The sequence below is a fragment of the Dipodomys merriami genome, unplaced genomic scaffold, assembly GCF_024711535.1.
Source record: "Dipodomys merriami isolate MVZ:Mamm:240054 unplaced genomic scaffold, mDipMer1.0.p SCAF_277, whole genome shotgun sequence".
In the NCBI taxonomy this organism is placed as follows: Eukaryota; Metazoa; Chordata; class Mammalia; order Rodentia; family Heteromyidae; genus Dipodomys; species Dipodomys merriami.
Genome location: NW_027204237.1, coordinates 492,742 through 508,778, shown reverse-complemented (window position 1 = coordinate 508,778; position 16,037 = coordinate 492,742). Strand labels below are relative to the sequence as shown.

General features: G+C 44.5%; 1 protein-coding gene across 3 annotated transcripts; it reads left to right on the top strand.

The window, feature by feature from the left end:
- Window positions 1–1,453: 1,453 nt before the first annotated feature.
- On the top strand, window positions 1,454–14,964 carry LOC138837842 (zinc finger protein 69 homolog). 3 transcript variants are annotated; one of them, XM_070036844.1, is made up of 6 exons: window positions 1,454–1,789; window positions 3,801–4,124; window positions 7,026–7,111; window positions 10,483–10,609; window positions 10,884–10,979; window positions 13,430–14,964. In XM_070036844.1, exons 2-6 carry the CDS (start codon window positions 3,998–4,000, stop codon window positions 14,551–14,553), a joined length of 1,560 nt encoding a protein of 519 aa, XP_069892945.1. In that variant the 5' UTR covers window positions 1,454–1,789; window positions 3,801–3,997; the 3' UTR covers window positions 14,554–14,964. The 3 variants fall into 3 exon arrangements, with proteins under 3 accessions (XP_069892945.1, XP_069892944.1, XP_069892946.1); XM_070036843.1 differs by having other exon boundaries at window positions 10,881–10,979; XM_070036845.1 differs by lacking the exon at window positions 10,884–10,979.
- The last annotated feature ends 1,073 nt before the right edge of the window (window positions 14,965–16,037 follow it).

Below are 16,037 nucleotides of genomic sequence, written 5' to 3'. Positions count from 1 at the left end.
CCACCGCTTTTCCTTTTCAGCCACGCTTCTCCACCATGCATGGCCGTGTCAGCAGTTCCGTAAATAAACTTCTTTTCTTGCCTGAATAGCGTGTGGTGTTCTCTTCATCGGCTACCTAAAGAAACCTACCTAGTTAATATACCTTACAATATGTTTGTTGGTAGCTGCCCCAGAGAAATGCCATCCAAGGTAAAGGGGGTTGGAGGCTGATTATTTATATTTACTGCCTTTACTAAACAGGCCTAGTGTTGCCTAGGAAGGGAGCATGCTAAACTTTGGAGAGGGGAAGGAGCTATGGGGAGAGAGCTCATTTCACTAACATTGTCCCTGGTCTCAGACATTTATATGACTTAAAATGTCTCACCTATTTAACATCAGATACATGACCAAAAAGCTGGACACAATGGGGTGTATTTCAAGTTACACAGGAAGCTGAGATTGGGAGGGCTGTAGTTCCAGGCTAACCAGAGCAAAAGTTCACAAGACTCCATTTCAAAGGAAGAAATCTAGGCACCGTGTGCACCTGTAATCTTAACTATACTGGAAGTGTAAAAAAGTGGATCATAGTCCATTAATACAAATGGGCTTTAAGAATTTGTCCAAGGGGCTGGGAAGGTGGCTCAGTGGTAGAGCGCTTGCCTTGCATGCATGAGGCCCTGGGTTCAATTCCTCAGCACCACGTAAGCAAAAAGAAAAAAGCCTGAGCCGGGCGCTGGTGGCTCACGCCTGTAATCCTAGCTACTCAGGAGGCTGAGATCTGAGGATCGAGGTTCAAAGCCAGCCCGGGCAGGAAAGACCGGTGGTTTATTGGAGAAAACCGGAAGTGGCGCTGTGGCTCAAGTGGTAGAACGCTCGCCTTGAGCTGAAGAGCTGAGGGACAGCGCCCAGGCCCAGAGTTCAGGCCCCACGACCGAAAATTAAAAAAAAAAAATAAATAAAAGAAGTTGTCCAAATTGGGTGCTAGCAGGTGTCTGCTTAGAGGAAATAAACACCCCCAAACCGTTTTGTTGTATTGGTAGTTTAACTGTGGTTACAACAACATACCTTACCATCAGTATCACTCAGCTTTTTACTGCTGTGAAAAAATACCTCATCAATTGATTTCACCAGAACAGAGTTATGTGAAAAGGCAGCAACTGGCGTGACGGAAGAAATGAACGAGTGAAGGAAGAATGGCAGTGATCAAGCTTTTCCAGGAAGAACAGTCCCACCACGCTGCCATCCTAGGTGTGGGCAGTTTGGCGCTGCCTCGCATTAGGCAGTTTCCGGTTTCCTGACTGTAAAGCGTCAGGCTCCCGAGGAGGGCGGGGCCTTGGTGGGCGTGGCCTCGGCTCGACGCGGCGACGCAGGGATGGGCGGGGCTTAAGCAGAGGGGAGGGGCGGAGCCTGATGGGGAGGGCGGGGCGCGCAGCTGGTGCTGGGGAGGACGCATCACGGGGCAAAGGCGCGGGACGCGCTGGGCTGCGGCCTATGGAACAGGGGATGGTTTGGGAGGCGACACTGGCTTTAGCATTGAAGCAGCAGCGAGTGTGGGAAGTCCTCACGGGTGTGTACTAGAAGCCGCTTCAGGCGCCCCTCCCAGCAGCCCCAGCGGACCCTGGACGGGAACTGGGAAAAGACCCTGGGACCACTCCCAGGGCTGAGGGTCCTTTGGGTTTCCGGAAGGAAGTCTGCACGAACACTGTCCTTAAAAGGCTGGCAAGGAAGAGGATCCGCTCGCCCAGCCCTGCGGCAGCCACCCGGCCTCTGCCCACGCCCATCGCGCCGGGTCCCGGCGTCCGAGCATCCGGTGAGTGGGCGGCTCCCCAGCCCTGCGGTCTTTTTGTCCCCCCGGGGGGCCTGGCCGGGAGCTCTTTGAGGACCCGGCATCTTCGGAGGGAAGCTTCTCGGTCATTAACTGTTTCTTAAGGAAGAACTGAAAGTTTCTGAACTTCAGTAACGAGACTTTTTATATACCCAGTGGCAGGATGTTTTCTACACTTTCCAGAACCCATCCCTTCATCACAAGCTTGAAAAAACGCAGACCAGTTCTTCCCCCCTCCCTCCACCTTTCCTCTGTGGACAGTTGTTGGGATCTCAGATCCACTGGCCCTAGATTCCAAGATCCCTGTTCAGATGCCAAGGCTTGCATGAGATGATAGATTTGGCTTGTTTCCAAATGTGCCGGTTACAAACAATTCTGCAGGAGTACTCATTGTACTTGAAGGACTATAGTTCCTCCCTTCGAGCACATAACCTTCCCCCCAAGTTTAACATTTCTGAAACTAGGCTGCAGTTCTGCCAGCTGCTGAGCATTTGCGTGAGTGGGATGTGTCTGTCCCTGCTTGCTCCTGCCAAAACCCAGCTGTGGGGTTATTCTATCATAGAGATAGTCAAGATAACGATTTCTAGTTGTGTGGTTTTTGGGTTTTTTTTTTTTGAAATAAGGTTAAAAGAGAGGGTTATGACACAACTGAAATGAAATGCTTATACTACAAGATTTATCTGTGTATCTGTGAGAAGTATAGTTACTATTGGGGTTTGAACTCAAGAGTCTCTGTCTTGCTTGGTTTTCTTGCTCATGTCTGGTACTCTGTCACTTAAGCTACCACACCTCCAGTCCAGCATTTTGCTAATTAATTGGAGAAGAAGTCTTGAGGACTTTTCTTCATTGGCTGGCTTTAAACGGTGATCCTCTAGGTCCCAACCTTCAGAGCAGGTAGGATTGCAGGTGTGAGCCACGGTATTCTCCCCCCTCCCTTTTTTGGGGGGGAGGGCTGATCCTTTAACTCAGGGCCTGGATTCTGTCCCTGAGCTCTTGCTCAAGACTAGCTCTCTACCACTTGAGCCACAGCAATAGAACCCAGAGCCTCATGCCTGCAAGGTAAGCACTCTACCATCAAGCCACCTTCCCAGCCCCATGCTGTGTTCCCTTTTTGTGGATAAGTAACCTGAAGCTCAGAGACTTGCAGTGCCTAAGAGCTTTTGTGTGCAAGTGTCAGGGTTCTGACCAGGCTGTCTGATTTCAGAGTCTTCTTTCTAAATCCTAAGTATGTCTCAGCAGAAGGTGCCTGCATCTTTCAGGGCAGGAAGTCAAGGCAGGTTCTGTGCATGTTTGCACATCTTTGTGTGTTTGTATATCTTCATATGTGTATATCTTCATATGGGAGATAGAGCTACTTATCCCTGCATTAATGTCAAATATTTTAGATCTTTTGTAGTCTTTTGGGGGAGAGGTTTGAACTCTGGGCCTGGACACAGTCCCTGCGCTCTTAAGCTCAAGCTAAGCATTCTATCACTTGAGCCACAGCATCACTTCTAGTTTTCTGGTGGTTAATTGGAGATAAGAGTCTCATGGACTTTCTAGGCTGGGAAGGTGGCTCAGTGGTAGAGTGCTTGCCTTGCATGCCTGAGGCCCTGGGTTCGATTCCTCAGCACTACATAAGCAAAAAGAAAAAAGCTGGAAGTGGTGCTGTGGCTCAAGTGGTAGAGTGCTAGCCTTGAGCTGAAGAGCTGGGGGACAGTGCCCAGACCCAGAGTTCAGGCCCCACGTCCGGACCCCCTCCCCCCCCAAAAAAAAAGAGTCTCATGGACTTTCTTGTCTGGGTTGGCTTTGAACAGTGATCCTCAAATCTCAGCCTCTTGAGTAGCTAGGATTACAGAGGTGAGCCACCAGCACCCAGCTTCTTTTGCAGTCTTAAACATTTCTGGGTTTAGGACTGTATTGCAGATGCCTCTGGATCCCTCCCTTCTCCCTAGCTTTTTGCTCTAAAAGAATATGAGAAGTAGTTACTCAAACCCACTAATCTTGCTGCCTCCAGTATCCATTTTCCAGAGTTGTAAAGCCACACCAGCCTCAAGGAGGTTCCAGCTTTACACTGCAGGGATACATCAAAATTCCTAAGTCTTGAAAGCCAGATTGTGATCTGAGGAGGACTATATAACTGAAGCCTATAAGCCAGAGGTTCCAGTAATTTCTTCACCACAAAGGAGTATTCCCAATCAAGTAGGCATCATCATGCCACAGCAATTCCTGATCTCCCTGCCCACTGAGGTCAACACCTGGGTGAAATTGCACCATCCAAAGAAGGCCAAGGAGGAGGTGTCCCTGTGGGAGGATGTGACCAAATTGTTTGAAGGAGAAGGTAAGAACAGATGAATGGAGGTCCCATTTGTATGAAAGTATATACTTCATTGGGGTGGTCTTTTGGGGAGAAAATGAGTGGGGAATGTCTTCATGGGGTTCATGCTTGTGTCTTTGGGGAAGAGAGTAGGTATAAAAGGAGATAATGGGCTCTCAGCTCTGGCTCCTTGTATCATGTGCCCTATGCTGCTCCCATCCGCACCTGTAACACCCAATAGGAAGGCAGAGCACTGTTCCCACAGTGGCTCCTGAGCATGGGAATGTGATTCTGGCAGAGGTATCAAAGGTTTCTGTCTGCTTAAGTCTCAGAGTCTTCTGCACAGGTTCTGGTCATTTTAATCCTAGGCCAATATTTTTCTTCACAAGCATCAGGTTTTTTGTTTTTTGTTTTGGGTCCGTTTGTGGGGCCTGAACTCTGGGCTTGGGCGCTGTCCCTCAGCTCTTCAGCTCAAGGCTAGCACTCTACCACTTGAGCCACAGCGCCACTTCCGGCTTTTTTCTTTTTGCTTATGTGGTGCTGAGGAATCGAACCCAGGGCCTCAGGCTTGCAAGGAAAGCGCTCTACCACTGAGCCACCATCCCAGCCCACAAGCATCAGTTTTTGGTTTTCATCTTCCTCTGAGAATCAGGAACGACACACTTGACTGCTCTCATTTTTCCTTAACTCTGTGGACTATTTAGTAGTCAGTTCAGGAGTAAAAAAACACAGGAATTCATGGGTATCATGTGATATCTCCATTATGTTCTTTATACTTTATATTCTGCTAAGTCTTCTTTCTTTCTTTTCTTTTTGTCAGTCATGGGGATTGAACTCAGTGCCTGGGCACTGTCTCTGAATTTTTTTGCTCAAGACTAGTGTTCTACCCTTTTGAGCCACAGCATCATTTCTAGTTTTCTGGTAGTTAATTGGCGATAAGAATCTCATGGATGGGCTGGGAAGGTGGCTCAGTGGTAGAGCGCTTGCCTTGAATGCATGAGGTCCTGGTTTTGATTCCTCAGCACCACATAAGCAAAAAGAAAAAAGCCAGAAGTGGCGCTGTGGCTCAAGTGGCAGAGTGCTAGCCTTGAGCTGAAGAGCTGAGGGACAGAGTTCAGGCTCCACGACCGGACCAAAAAAAAAAAAAAAAAAAGAATCTCATAGACTTTCCTCCCCAGGCTAGTTTAAAACCCTGATCCTCAGATCTCAGTCTCCTGAGTAGCTAGGATTATAGGCATGAGTCACTAGTGTCTTACAGTCTACCATTAATTTTATTGTGTTCTAGACCTATCAGGTAGGGACTTGGCTAAGCAGCTGAAAAGAGGAATAAAATGAATAATTATCTCTAATACTTATTAGCTGACAAGGTAGTCACATTCCCAGATTACAATAATAGAAGATGGCTTAAGAAAAGTGCTTTTGGAATTCAAGGTCTTCGTCTTTTTTTTTTTTTTGGGTCCGGTTGTGGGGCCTGAACTCTGGGCCTGGACGCTGTCCCTCAGCTCTTCAGCTCAAGGCTCTACCACTTGAGCCACAGCGCCACTTCCAGCTTTTTTCTTTTTGCTTATGTGGTGCTGAGGAATCGAACCCAGGGTCTCAGGCATGCAAGGCAAGCGCTCTACCACCTTCCCAGCCCTCAAATTATTTTAGTCTTAAGGGAGAATTAAAAATGTGGTACAGGTAGTATCCATATATATAGGATGGCAGTTTGGATGTTGCAGAATCTATGGTGAACTGTTCAGATTTGTCTTTCTTAGCACTGGGAACCTCTGAGGGTTTTCATTTATTTATTTTTTTGGGTCCGGTCGTGGGGCTTGAACTCTGGGTCTGGGTGCTCTTCCTCAGCTCTTCAGCTCAAGGCTAGTGCTCTACTACTTGAGCCACAACGCCACTTCTGGCTTTTCTCTTTTTGCTTATGTGGTGCTGAGGAATTGAACCCAGGGCCTCAGGCATGCAAGGCAAGCGCTCTACAACTGAACCACCTTCCCAGCCCCCCTCTGAGGGTTTTTTTTTTCTTGTTTTTTGGGTCCAGTCGTGGGCCTGAACTCTGGGCCTGGACGCTGTCCCTCAGCTCTTCAACTCAAGGCTAGCACTCTAACACTTGAGCCACAGCGCCACTTCCGGCTTTTTTCTTTTTGTTTATGTGGTGCTGAGGAATCGAACCCAGGGCCTCATGCATGCAAGGCAAGCACTCTACCACTGAGCCATCTTCCCAGCCCCCCCTCTGAGGGTTTTTGAACAAAGGAATGGCTGATAGATTTGTGCTTTGGGGCCAACACTGGCCTTTGGGATATATTAATATCCAAATGAGGACCTCTTCCTTAATTAGGCTTGAAGCTGCTGAGTCTAAATGCCCTTCTCTGCCAGTATTGAGGAGAAGCACCAGTCAGTGCATCCCCAGGCAAGGTTTTTTGTTTGTTTGTTTTTGTCAGTTGTTCAGTGCCTAAGCACTGTCCCTTGAGCTCTTTTTTTTTTTTTGTCGGACGTGGGGCCTGAACTCTGAGCTTGAGCGCTGTCCCTCAGCTCTTCAGCTCAAGACTAACGCTCTACCACGGGAGCCATGGTGCCACTTCCAGCTTTTTCTGCTTACGTGGTGCTGAGGAATTAAACCCAGGGCCTCATGCATGCAAGGCAAGCATTCTACCACTGAGCCACCTTCCCAGCCCCTCCCTGAGCTCTTTTACTCAAGGCTAGCACTCTAATATTTTGAGCCACAGCACCACTTCGAGTTTTCTGATGGTTAGTTGTAGAATAAGAGTCTCACAGACTTTCCTGCCTGGGCTGGCTTTGAATCACCATCCTTGGATTGTAGCCTCCTGAGTAGCTAGGATTACAGGCATGAACCACCAGCGCCTGTCAGGCAGTTAGGTTTTCTATCTAGGAGTTTTAAGGAGATGAAAGCCTATGGTTCTTTTCTTTCCCCAGCTCTGCTCTCTCAGGATGTTGATGACAACCAGGGAGAAAGATTAGTGACTAAAGTGAGTCCTGAATTCCTAGCAACAAAATCACAGGTGAGTTGGAGTTGCCTGTCATTTTGTCGTCATGGTTTTTTTTTTTTTTTTTTGGGGGGGGGGTCTGGTCGTGGGGCCTGAACTCTGGGCCTGGGTGCTGTCCCTCAGCTCTTCAGCTCAAGGCTAGCGCTCTACCACTTGAGCCACAGCGCCACTTCCGGCTTTTTTCTTTATGCTTATGTGGTGCTGAGAAATCGAACCCAGGGCCTCATGCATGCAAGGCAAGTGCTCTACCACTGAGCCACCTTCCCAGCCCCTGTCATCATGGTTTTTAAAGATATAACTCGTCTGTTTAGGGAGGTGGTGGCAGTTTCCTTGTTCATAGCAGCCGTGTCTGTGTAATTCTTATTTCTTACTAACATATAGAACTAACATTGTGCTCATTTTTGTAGAGGAAAAAAAAGTAACTGATACCTAAAAAACAATAAACACTACTTGGAATCTAAGATAAATGTCAGTATAATATTTAAAGCAAATGAGTGAGAATTAAGTTCTGAGTTTTTTTTTTTTTCTTTTGGGAGAGGGGGTCATAGGGCTTGAACTCTGGGTCTGGGCGCTGTCCCTCAGCTCTTCAGCTCAAGGCTAGTGATCTACCACTTGAGCCACAGTGCCACTTCCAGTTTTCTGGTGGCTAATTGGAGATGTCTCACAGACTTTCTTACGTGGGCTGGCTTTGAACCGTGACCCTCAGATCTCAGCCTCCTGAGTAGCAAGGATTACAGGAGTGAGCCACTGGTGCCTGGCTCTGAAATTCTTAATGATAAGTGCACATCTTTGTGGAATTTAAGAGGGGACCCTGGGTAGCAATAAGAATCCCGTGGAAATGTGAGTAGGGAAGAAATGGTCCAGCCACACAGAACACATGCCTTTGACAGGTAGGCAAAGAACAGGAGAAGCAGGATAGCAGTTAAGACAGCATGATAGAAGTGGAGTCTTCAATGCTTCTGACAGAAATACGGGTGAAATATAAGGGAATTCTAGAATAAGCATGAAGGAAAGATTCAAGCAACAGATGTTATTGGTGACAAGAGTTTGAAAAGAACTTCATATCTGAAATTCAGTGGTATAGGATTTGATTTGTCTGTCCACTATTCTAGAGTGAGTTGGGTTTGTTTGTTGGGTTTTTGCTTTTCTCTGACAATCTTAGTTTCTTAACTAAGAAATTTAAATCCAGGCCTGAATGTGCAGCTTAAAAGGTAGACTCCTGCCTAGCAAGTGCAAGATTCCAAGCTTCCAGTATTCCATGGCCTTTTGTACCCTTAAAAAAAAAAGTTTAGATGTAAATATCTGCCTTGTAGGATTGAAAAACATTCCAGAATTATTTATGACAATATTAAAGAAGTATTAAAGAATTGTATCCACATTCCACACATACATCTAGAATCCCTTCTTGACACTTTAAAAACTGTGGGTTTTTTTTGTTGGTGATGCTGGGGTTTTTTTGGGTTTTTTTTTTGGTCTACTCAAGACTTCACACTTGGAAGGCAGGCACTCTACCAGTGATTCAGTCACCTGTGTATGTGCTATTATTGATCTTTATTTTCTTGTTTATAGGTGATATTTTCTTCACATGCTTAATAATGTTTACTGTAATGCAGATATATATAAAAGAACAATGGAATATGAAGTGTGTCTGTGTGTCTAGGTAGTCTATTTTGTTTTGCATTATTTCCAAGAGATTGCAAGCCCTTTCCTCTGTTTGGTGGTGAAGATGAAGGGCTAATAAGCCATATTCCTCCTCCTAGGACACTCTGATTATAGCTGAACTCTGGCTGTGACAGTTGAATTTGCTTCTCATTCATCTACACTGCCCAAGCTTGCTAGCACCACTGAGGAGCTAATCTTTTTTTTAAAAAAAATCTCTTCAGTATTTGATCTAGGAAAGGACTGGACTATATTTCTAGGTTTGTTTATCTTGAATCAAATCCAGCTTAGTCCCAGAATTCAAGCTCAGCAATGCATAAAAGTGTTTGTGACAGTGTCAGGACCAAACACTGTTTTCCTGTCCCACCACTCAGCTTCCAGCAACTCTGATCTCATCTCTCTCTACTCTCCCCTTTCCTAGTCTGCTTCAATCTATGCTGTCCACCTTCTTGTTTCTCAAACAAGCTAAGGATGTTCTCAGTTGCCTGGAATGCTTTTCTCCTATTTCTACCTAGCTCTCCCTTACTAAATCCATGCCTCTGCCAAACATCACCCTTTCAGGGCATACTGCTTTCCACAAGTACCACGTAAAAAATCATCCCTAGGCTGGAAATGTGGCTTAGTGGTAGAGTGTTTGCCTAGCATGCATGAAACCCTGAGTTGGATTCCTCAGTACCACATAAACAGAAGTGATGCTGTGGCTCAAGTGGTAGAGTGCTAGCCTTGAGCACAGAGAGGCTCAGAGACAGTGCCCAGGCCCTGAGCTCAAGCCCTAGTACTGGCCAAAAAAAAAAAAAAAAAAAAAAAATCATCCCTATCCTCACTGGCTTTCTCAATATGCCTTACCATGTTGAGTTCTTCAGGTGAAATGTATGAGCATCTATGCTAATATTTAATTTTTTTTGGGGGGGGGTTGTGGGGCTTGACCCCTGGGCCTGTGCACTGTCCCTGAGCTCTAAATTTAGCTCAAGGTAAGCACTCTACCACTTTGAGCAACAGTCCCAATTCCATTTTTCTGGTGGTTAATTGGGAGATAAGAGTCTCAGACTTTCCTGCCCAGGCTGGCTTTGAACTGCGATCCTCAGATCTCAGCCTCCTCAGTAGCTAGGATTATAGGTGTGGGCCAACGGCGCCTGGCACTAATATTTAATTTTTGTGTGTGTGCCAGTACTGGGTCTTGAACACAGGGCCTGGGTGCTGTCCCTTGTTTTTTTGCTCAAGGCTAGCATTGTGCTACTTCACATACACCTCTACTTCTAGATTTTTTTTGCCTGTCCTGCGTCTTGAAATCAGGGTCTGGGCATAGTTCCTGAGCTTCTTTTTGCTCAAGGCTAGCACTCTACCACTTGAGCCACAGCATCACTTCTGGCTTTTTCTGTTTATGTGATACTGAGGAATCAAACCCAGGGTGTCATATATGCTAGGCAAGCACTCTACCACTAAGCCATATTCCCAGCCATACTTCCAGATTTTTAATTTTTTTTTTTAAGTTTTGCTGGTTAGTTGGAGATAAGAGTCTCACAGACTTTTCTAACTGGGCTGCCTTTGAACTTTGGTCTTTAGATCTCAGCCTCCTGAGTAGCTAGGATTATAGGCATAATCACTGGCAGTCTCCAGAGAATCTCTAGACTGATCCAGAGGAGTCTCCTGGTAAAACTAGTTTGGAATCTCTCAGAACTTAGAATATGGTCAGAATTCTTTGGACTTTAATAAATTTGATTTTCTAGGAACTGTTGACCTTCAAGGACATATCTGTAGACTTCACTCAGGAAGAATGGGGACAACTGGTCCCTACTTACCGAAATCTATACCGAGAGGTGATGCTAGAGAACTACAGGAACCTGGTGTCTGTAGGTAAGAGTGGGCCAGCCATGCTTCCAGAAGCATCTATTATAGGAGAGTCACTATTTTTAAATTATGATGTGGGGTCAGTGAAACTTGGCCTTGTTCTGTATTGTAAATGTCTTATTCCTTTGAAACACAAACCAGGCCAAATTTGATTCACCTTTCTTGGGGAACAGCTTTTCTTCCTACAACTAAACTTTTACAAAAGTAGAAGATAGAACTAAATTCAGAAATGGTTTGTCAGTATAAACATTCATCCCCTTTTTTTAAATACCTTTAGCAGGATATCAGCTTTCCAAGCCCAGTATAATTTCCCAGTTGGAGAAAGGAGAAGAGCCATGGATGAGAGTGAATGAAGGCCCAGGAGATCCCATTTTAGGTGAGACCAGGCAGATGATACATGGGCTGGAGTACTCAGGATCTACTCAGCTCTGGGGAGGCGCAGCTATTGTATAATACCTGCATTAAATCTCATTCCAAGTTGAGTGACCGTAGCTTACGCCTGTAATACTAGCTACTTAGGAGGCTGAGATCTGAGGATTGCAGTTAGAAGCCAGCCTGGGCAGGAAAGTCCATGAGACTCTTATATCCAATAAACTACTCAGAAAAAGCCAAAAGTGGTGTGGCTCGCTCGCCTTGAACTGAAGAGCTGAGGGACAGCGTGCAGGCCCATTGTTCAAGCCCCACAACCAACAATAACAACAAAAAATTGTTTAAATGCTGATCATTCTGGCTTGATCAGAAAAGAAATCTTACAAGGCTTGGCATGGTTGTACATGCCTGTGAACCCAGCACTCTGCAGATTCAGGCAGAAGGATTGCAAGTTTGACACAAGCTTGGGCTACATAGTGAGATGGTGTCTCAAAAAAAAAAAAAAGGGAAAGCAGTCTTAAAACCAGGCATAGTGGTGTGTGCATGTAATTTCAAAGGTCAGGAGGCTGAAGTAGGGGGATAAGGGGATAAGACTGGGCATAAACTTGAGACCCCATCTCAATAACTGGATACTGTGGGGATACACTTGTAATCCTAGCTACATGGCATAAATAGTAGTATAAATAGTATAAATAGGATCATGGTCCAGGCCAGCTAGGGCATATATTAAGGTCCTATATGAAGGGACAAAAGAATGGGAACATGCCTTAAGAGAGTGTTTGCCTACAAAGCACAATTTTTCCCCATGCACAAAAATGTTTTAAAAGAAGTTATAACTTCCACGAAGCTATATCTTCCACTTGAAATGTAAGGTGCAATGAATTATCAAGTATTAAAACTGGTTAATAGTTAGGCAGTGACAGTGGCTCATGCCTGTAATCTTAGCTAATCAGAAGGCTGAGATCTGGAAGATCATGGTTTGAAGCTATCCATATCCAGGGCAGAAAAGTCCATGAGACTCCCATCTCCTGAATAATCAGCAAAAACCTTAGCTGGAGGCATGAATCAAAGGTACAACTTTTAGCTGAGTAAGCAGGTCAAGCAAATGCAAGCTCCTGAGTTTGAATTATGATACAGGCAAAAAAAAAAGTACATTAAAAAAAAAAACAGCTAATGCTTAAAGGAGATTTACCCACCAGTGCCAGTGGCTTATGCCACTGCTTAGCAGGCTAAGATCTAAGGATCATGGTTTGAAGCCAAGCTGGGCAGGAAAGTCTGTGAAATTCTTATATCCAATTAACCACCAAAAAAAAAAAAAAGCCAGAAGTGGGGCTGTGGCTCGATGCCAGCCTTGAACAAAAAAAACTCAAGGAAGCCAGGCACCAGTGGCTCACTACTGTAATCCTAGCTACTCAGGAGGCTGAGAACTGAGGATCAAGGTTCAAAGCCAGCACAGGCATGAAAGTCCATGAGATTCTTATTTCCAATAAACCACTCAGAAAACTGGAAGTAGTATTGTGGCTCAAGTGGTAGAGCTAGCCTTGAGCTGAAGAGCTGAGGGACAGCGCCCAGGCCCAGAATTCAAGCCCCACAACCAACAACAACAACAAAAACAGCTCAGGAATAGTTCCTAGGCCCTGAGTTCAGGCCCCAGGAACAACACATCCGCACACACACACTTTTCCTAGCAACACTAGCAATTATAATAGGGTAGGTTACCATTTTATAAATTATGTTTGCATGTATATATTAATAATTATAGGAAGAAGCACTAAATATAGATACACACCAATACGAATTTGAATAAAAGATAGCTTAAGGACTGGGAAGGTGGCTCAGTGGTATAGCTCTTGCCTTGCATGCATGAGGCCCTGGGTTTGATTCCTCAGCACCACATAAGCAAAAAGAAAAAAGCCGGAAGTGGCGCTGTGGCTCAAGTGGTAGAGTGCTAGCCTTGAGCTGAAGAGCTGAGGGACAGCGTCCAGGCCCAGAGTTCAGGCCCCACGACTGGACCCCCCCCCCCAAAAAAAAAGAAGAAGAAGCAGCTCAGGGACAGTGCCCAGACCCTAAGTTCAAGCCCCAGGACTGGTCAAAAATAAAAAATAAAAAAGATAGCTTAATGTTCTTAGGTCAAATACTCCTTTTTGAATTTCTGAGGTTGTGTTCCAAAAGCAATTGTCAACTAAAAGATATAGCACTAAAATAGCATTCTTAGTGTTATTAGAAGAAGCAAGTCTCAAAGATTCAGGTTTCACTATATGTATAACAAAACAATGCATTTAACCTGTTCACTGTCTATATTTCATATTACCTCTCCAGACAGTACAACCATATTTAAATACAGAGAAAATCTCATGTACTGATCTCTGTAATTTTCTGTTCTGTAACTACTATAGCAGTTGATTTTTTTCAAAGCATAACTAATATGAGTTATCTGGAGTTTTTCATTTCTTTCAGACTTGAAGAATAAAACAGAAACCAGTGAGTCAACTGCAAAGAATGACATTTCCCAAGAACAGCTGTATCATGACACGGTGGGAAGATTCATAAGGGATGACATCATTTATTCCACACTGAACAAAGTCTCCAGATATGATGCCTTAGAAAGACACCAGGAAACCTGTGGAGAGAGACAAGTTATTTTGAACCACAAAAAGACAGGCCAAGTAGCTAAAAAATGTAGGGGAAATACTGTGAGTTCAAAAGTGACTTTAGAACAGAAGCATCATAAATTCAATCCACCTAGAAAGAGGAACAAATGCAAAATAAATTTAATTAATCATCCAATAAGTTGCCTGAGAACAAAAATCTATGAATGTAATATATGTGAAAAAATGTTCAAACAGCCCATTCATCTTACTGAGCACATGAGAATTCATACTGGTGAGAAACCTTTCAGATGTAAGGAATGTGGAAGAGCCTTTAGTCAGAGTGCATCTCTTAATACACACCAGCGAATTCACACTGGTGAGAAACCCTTTGAATGTGAGGAATGTGGCAAAGCCTTCCGACACCGCTCATCACTCAATCAGCATCACAGAACTCACACTGGGGAGAAACCTTTTGCCTGTGACAAATGTCAGAAAGCGTTCAGCCAGAACATTAGCTTGATCCAACATTTAAGGACTCATTCTGGAGAGAAGCCCTTTACGTGCAATGAATGTGGGAAAACTTTCCGGCAGATTCGACACCTTAGCGAACATGTAAGAATTCACACTGGGGAGAAGCCCTATGCATGCAATGCATGCCGTAAAACCTTTAGTCACAGAGCTTATCTAACGCACCATCAGAGAATCCACACTGGAGAAAGACCCTACAAATGTAAAGAATGTGGGAAAGCCTTTAGGCAGAGAATACACCTTAGCAACCATAAAACCGTTCATACAGGAGTGAAAGCATATGAATGCAACCGCTGTGGAAAAGCCTACAGGCATGATTCATCCTTTAAAAAGCATCAGAGGCACCATTCTGGAGAAAAACCTTATGAATGCAATGAATGTGGAAAATCCTTCAGCTATAATTCATCACTAAGTCGACACCAAAAAATACACAGGAGGAATGCCTTCAGAAATAATCTTTAAAAAAAACAAACACTGACATGGGAACAAAAGCCAAGTTTTTTTTGTTTTTGGGTCAGTGGTGAGGCCTGAACTCTGGGCCTGGGTGCTGTTCCTCAGGTCAAGGCTAGTGCTCTATCACTTGAGCCACAGCGCCACTTCTGGCTCTTTTGCTTATGTGGTGCTGAGGAATCAAATCCAGAGCCCCATGCATGCAAGACAAGCACTCTACCACTGAGCCACTTTCCCAGCCCCTAAATAGTCAACTCTTAAATCAGTGATTCTAAGCTTTAAGATCTGAGGTCTCAAAACCATTTGAGAAAGTGACATAATGATGGCAACTTTTATTTTTGCCTGATGTGTAAATAAGCACTATATTGATAATGATTGTCAACTATACTTCTATACAAAATACTTAAGGATAAAATCTGGTTTTTGGAGTTAAATAAATTCATCATTATGAAAAACAATATAATTTTTTTGATTTCATGGTTATTTAATTTCTCATGGGCAGTTACTTACCAAATAATTTTTGTGCACTCTTGTAGATTTTTCTGTTTACATCCACAAGAATGCCAGTGGTTTTTAAGCAGAAATGGAAGTACAAGAATATCTGCATATTACTTTCAGGTTTTTAATTGTTATTAATGAAGGTGATGTACAGAGGGGTTACATAAGTTAAAGAGTACATTTTTTTTTTTTTGGCCAGTCCTGGGGCTTGAACTCCTGAACACTGTCCCTGAGCCTCTCTGTGCGCAAGGCTAGCACTCTACCACTTGAGGCTCAGTGCCACTTCCAGCTTTTTCTGTTTATGTGGTACTGAGGAATTGAACCCAGGCCTTCATGCATGTTAGGCAAGTAATCTACCACTAAGCCACATTCCCAGCCCAAGAGTACATTTCTTTAATATGGTAATGACATTCTACACAAATTTTTTTTTCTTTGGGTCCGGTCATGGGGCCTGAACTCTGGGCCTGGGCACTGTCCCTTAGCTCTTCAGCTCAAGGCTAGCATTCTACCACTTGAGCCACAGCGCCACTTCCGGCTTTTTTCTTTTTGCTTATATGGGGCTGAGGAATCGAACCCAGGGCCTCAGGCATGCAAGACAAGCGTTCTACCACTGAGCCACCTTCCCAGCCCCATTCTACACATTTCTATGTGAGTAATGCATAGTTGATTCCCAGATTTGGAATTCCTGTGCTAGTGCGTATGTACTTGTACTAGCAAACTGATGATAGCGACTGGACCACTTTTCCACCAAGAAGTTACAAAACTGTAGAAGCTGAAGCATATCCTAGGTCAGCAGTCTTGTCAGCTATCAAAGAAGCATCAGGTGTGGTGATGTATGCCTGTAATCACAGGCTGAGGCAGGAGGGCTGCCAAGTTTAATCAAGACCAGATCACTCTCAAAAACAACTTGCTTAACAACAACAACAAAGAGGAACAGCAATATCTTAACCTCAGCAAGACAGCCTTGAAGTTCTAGCTGACCCAAATCCCCCATATAT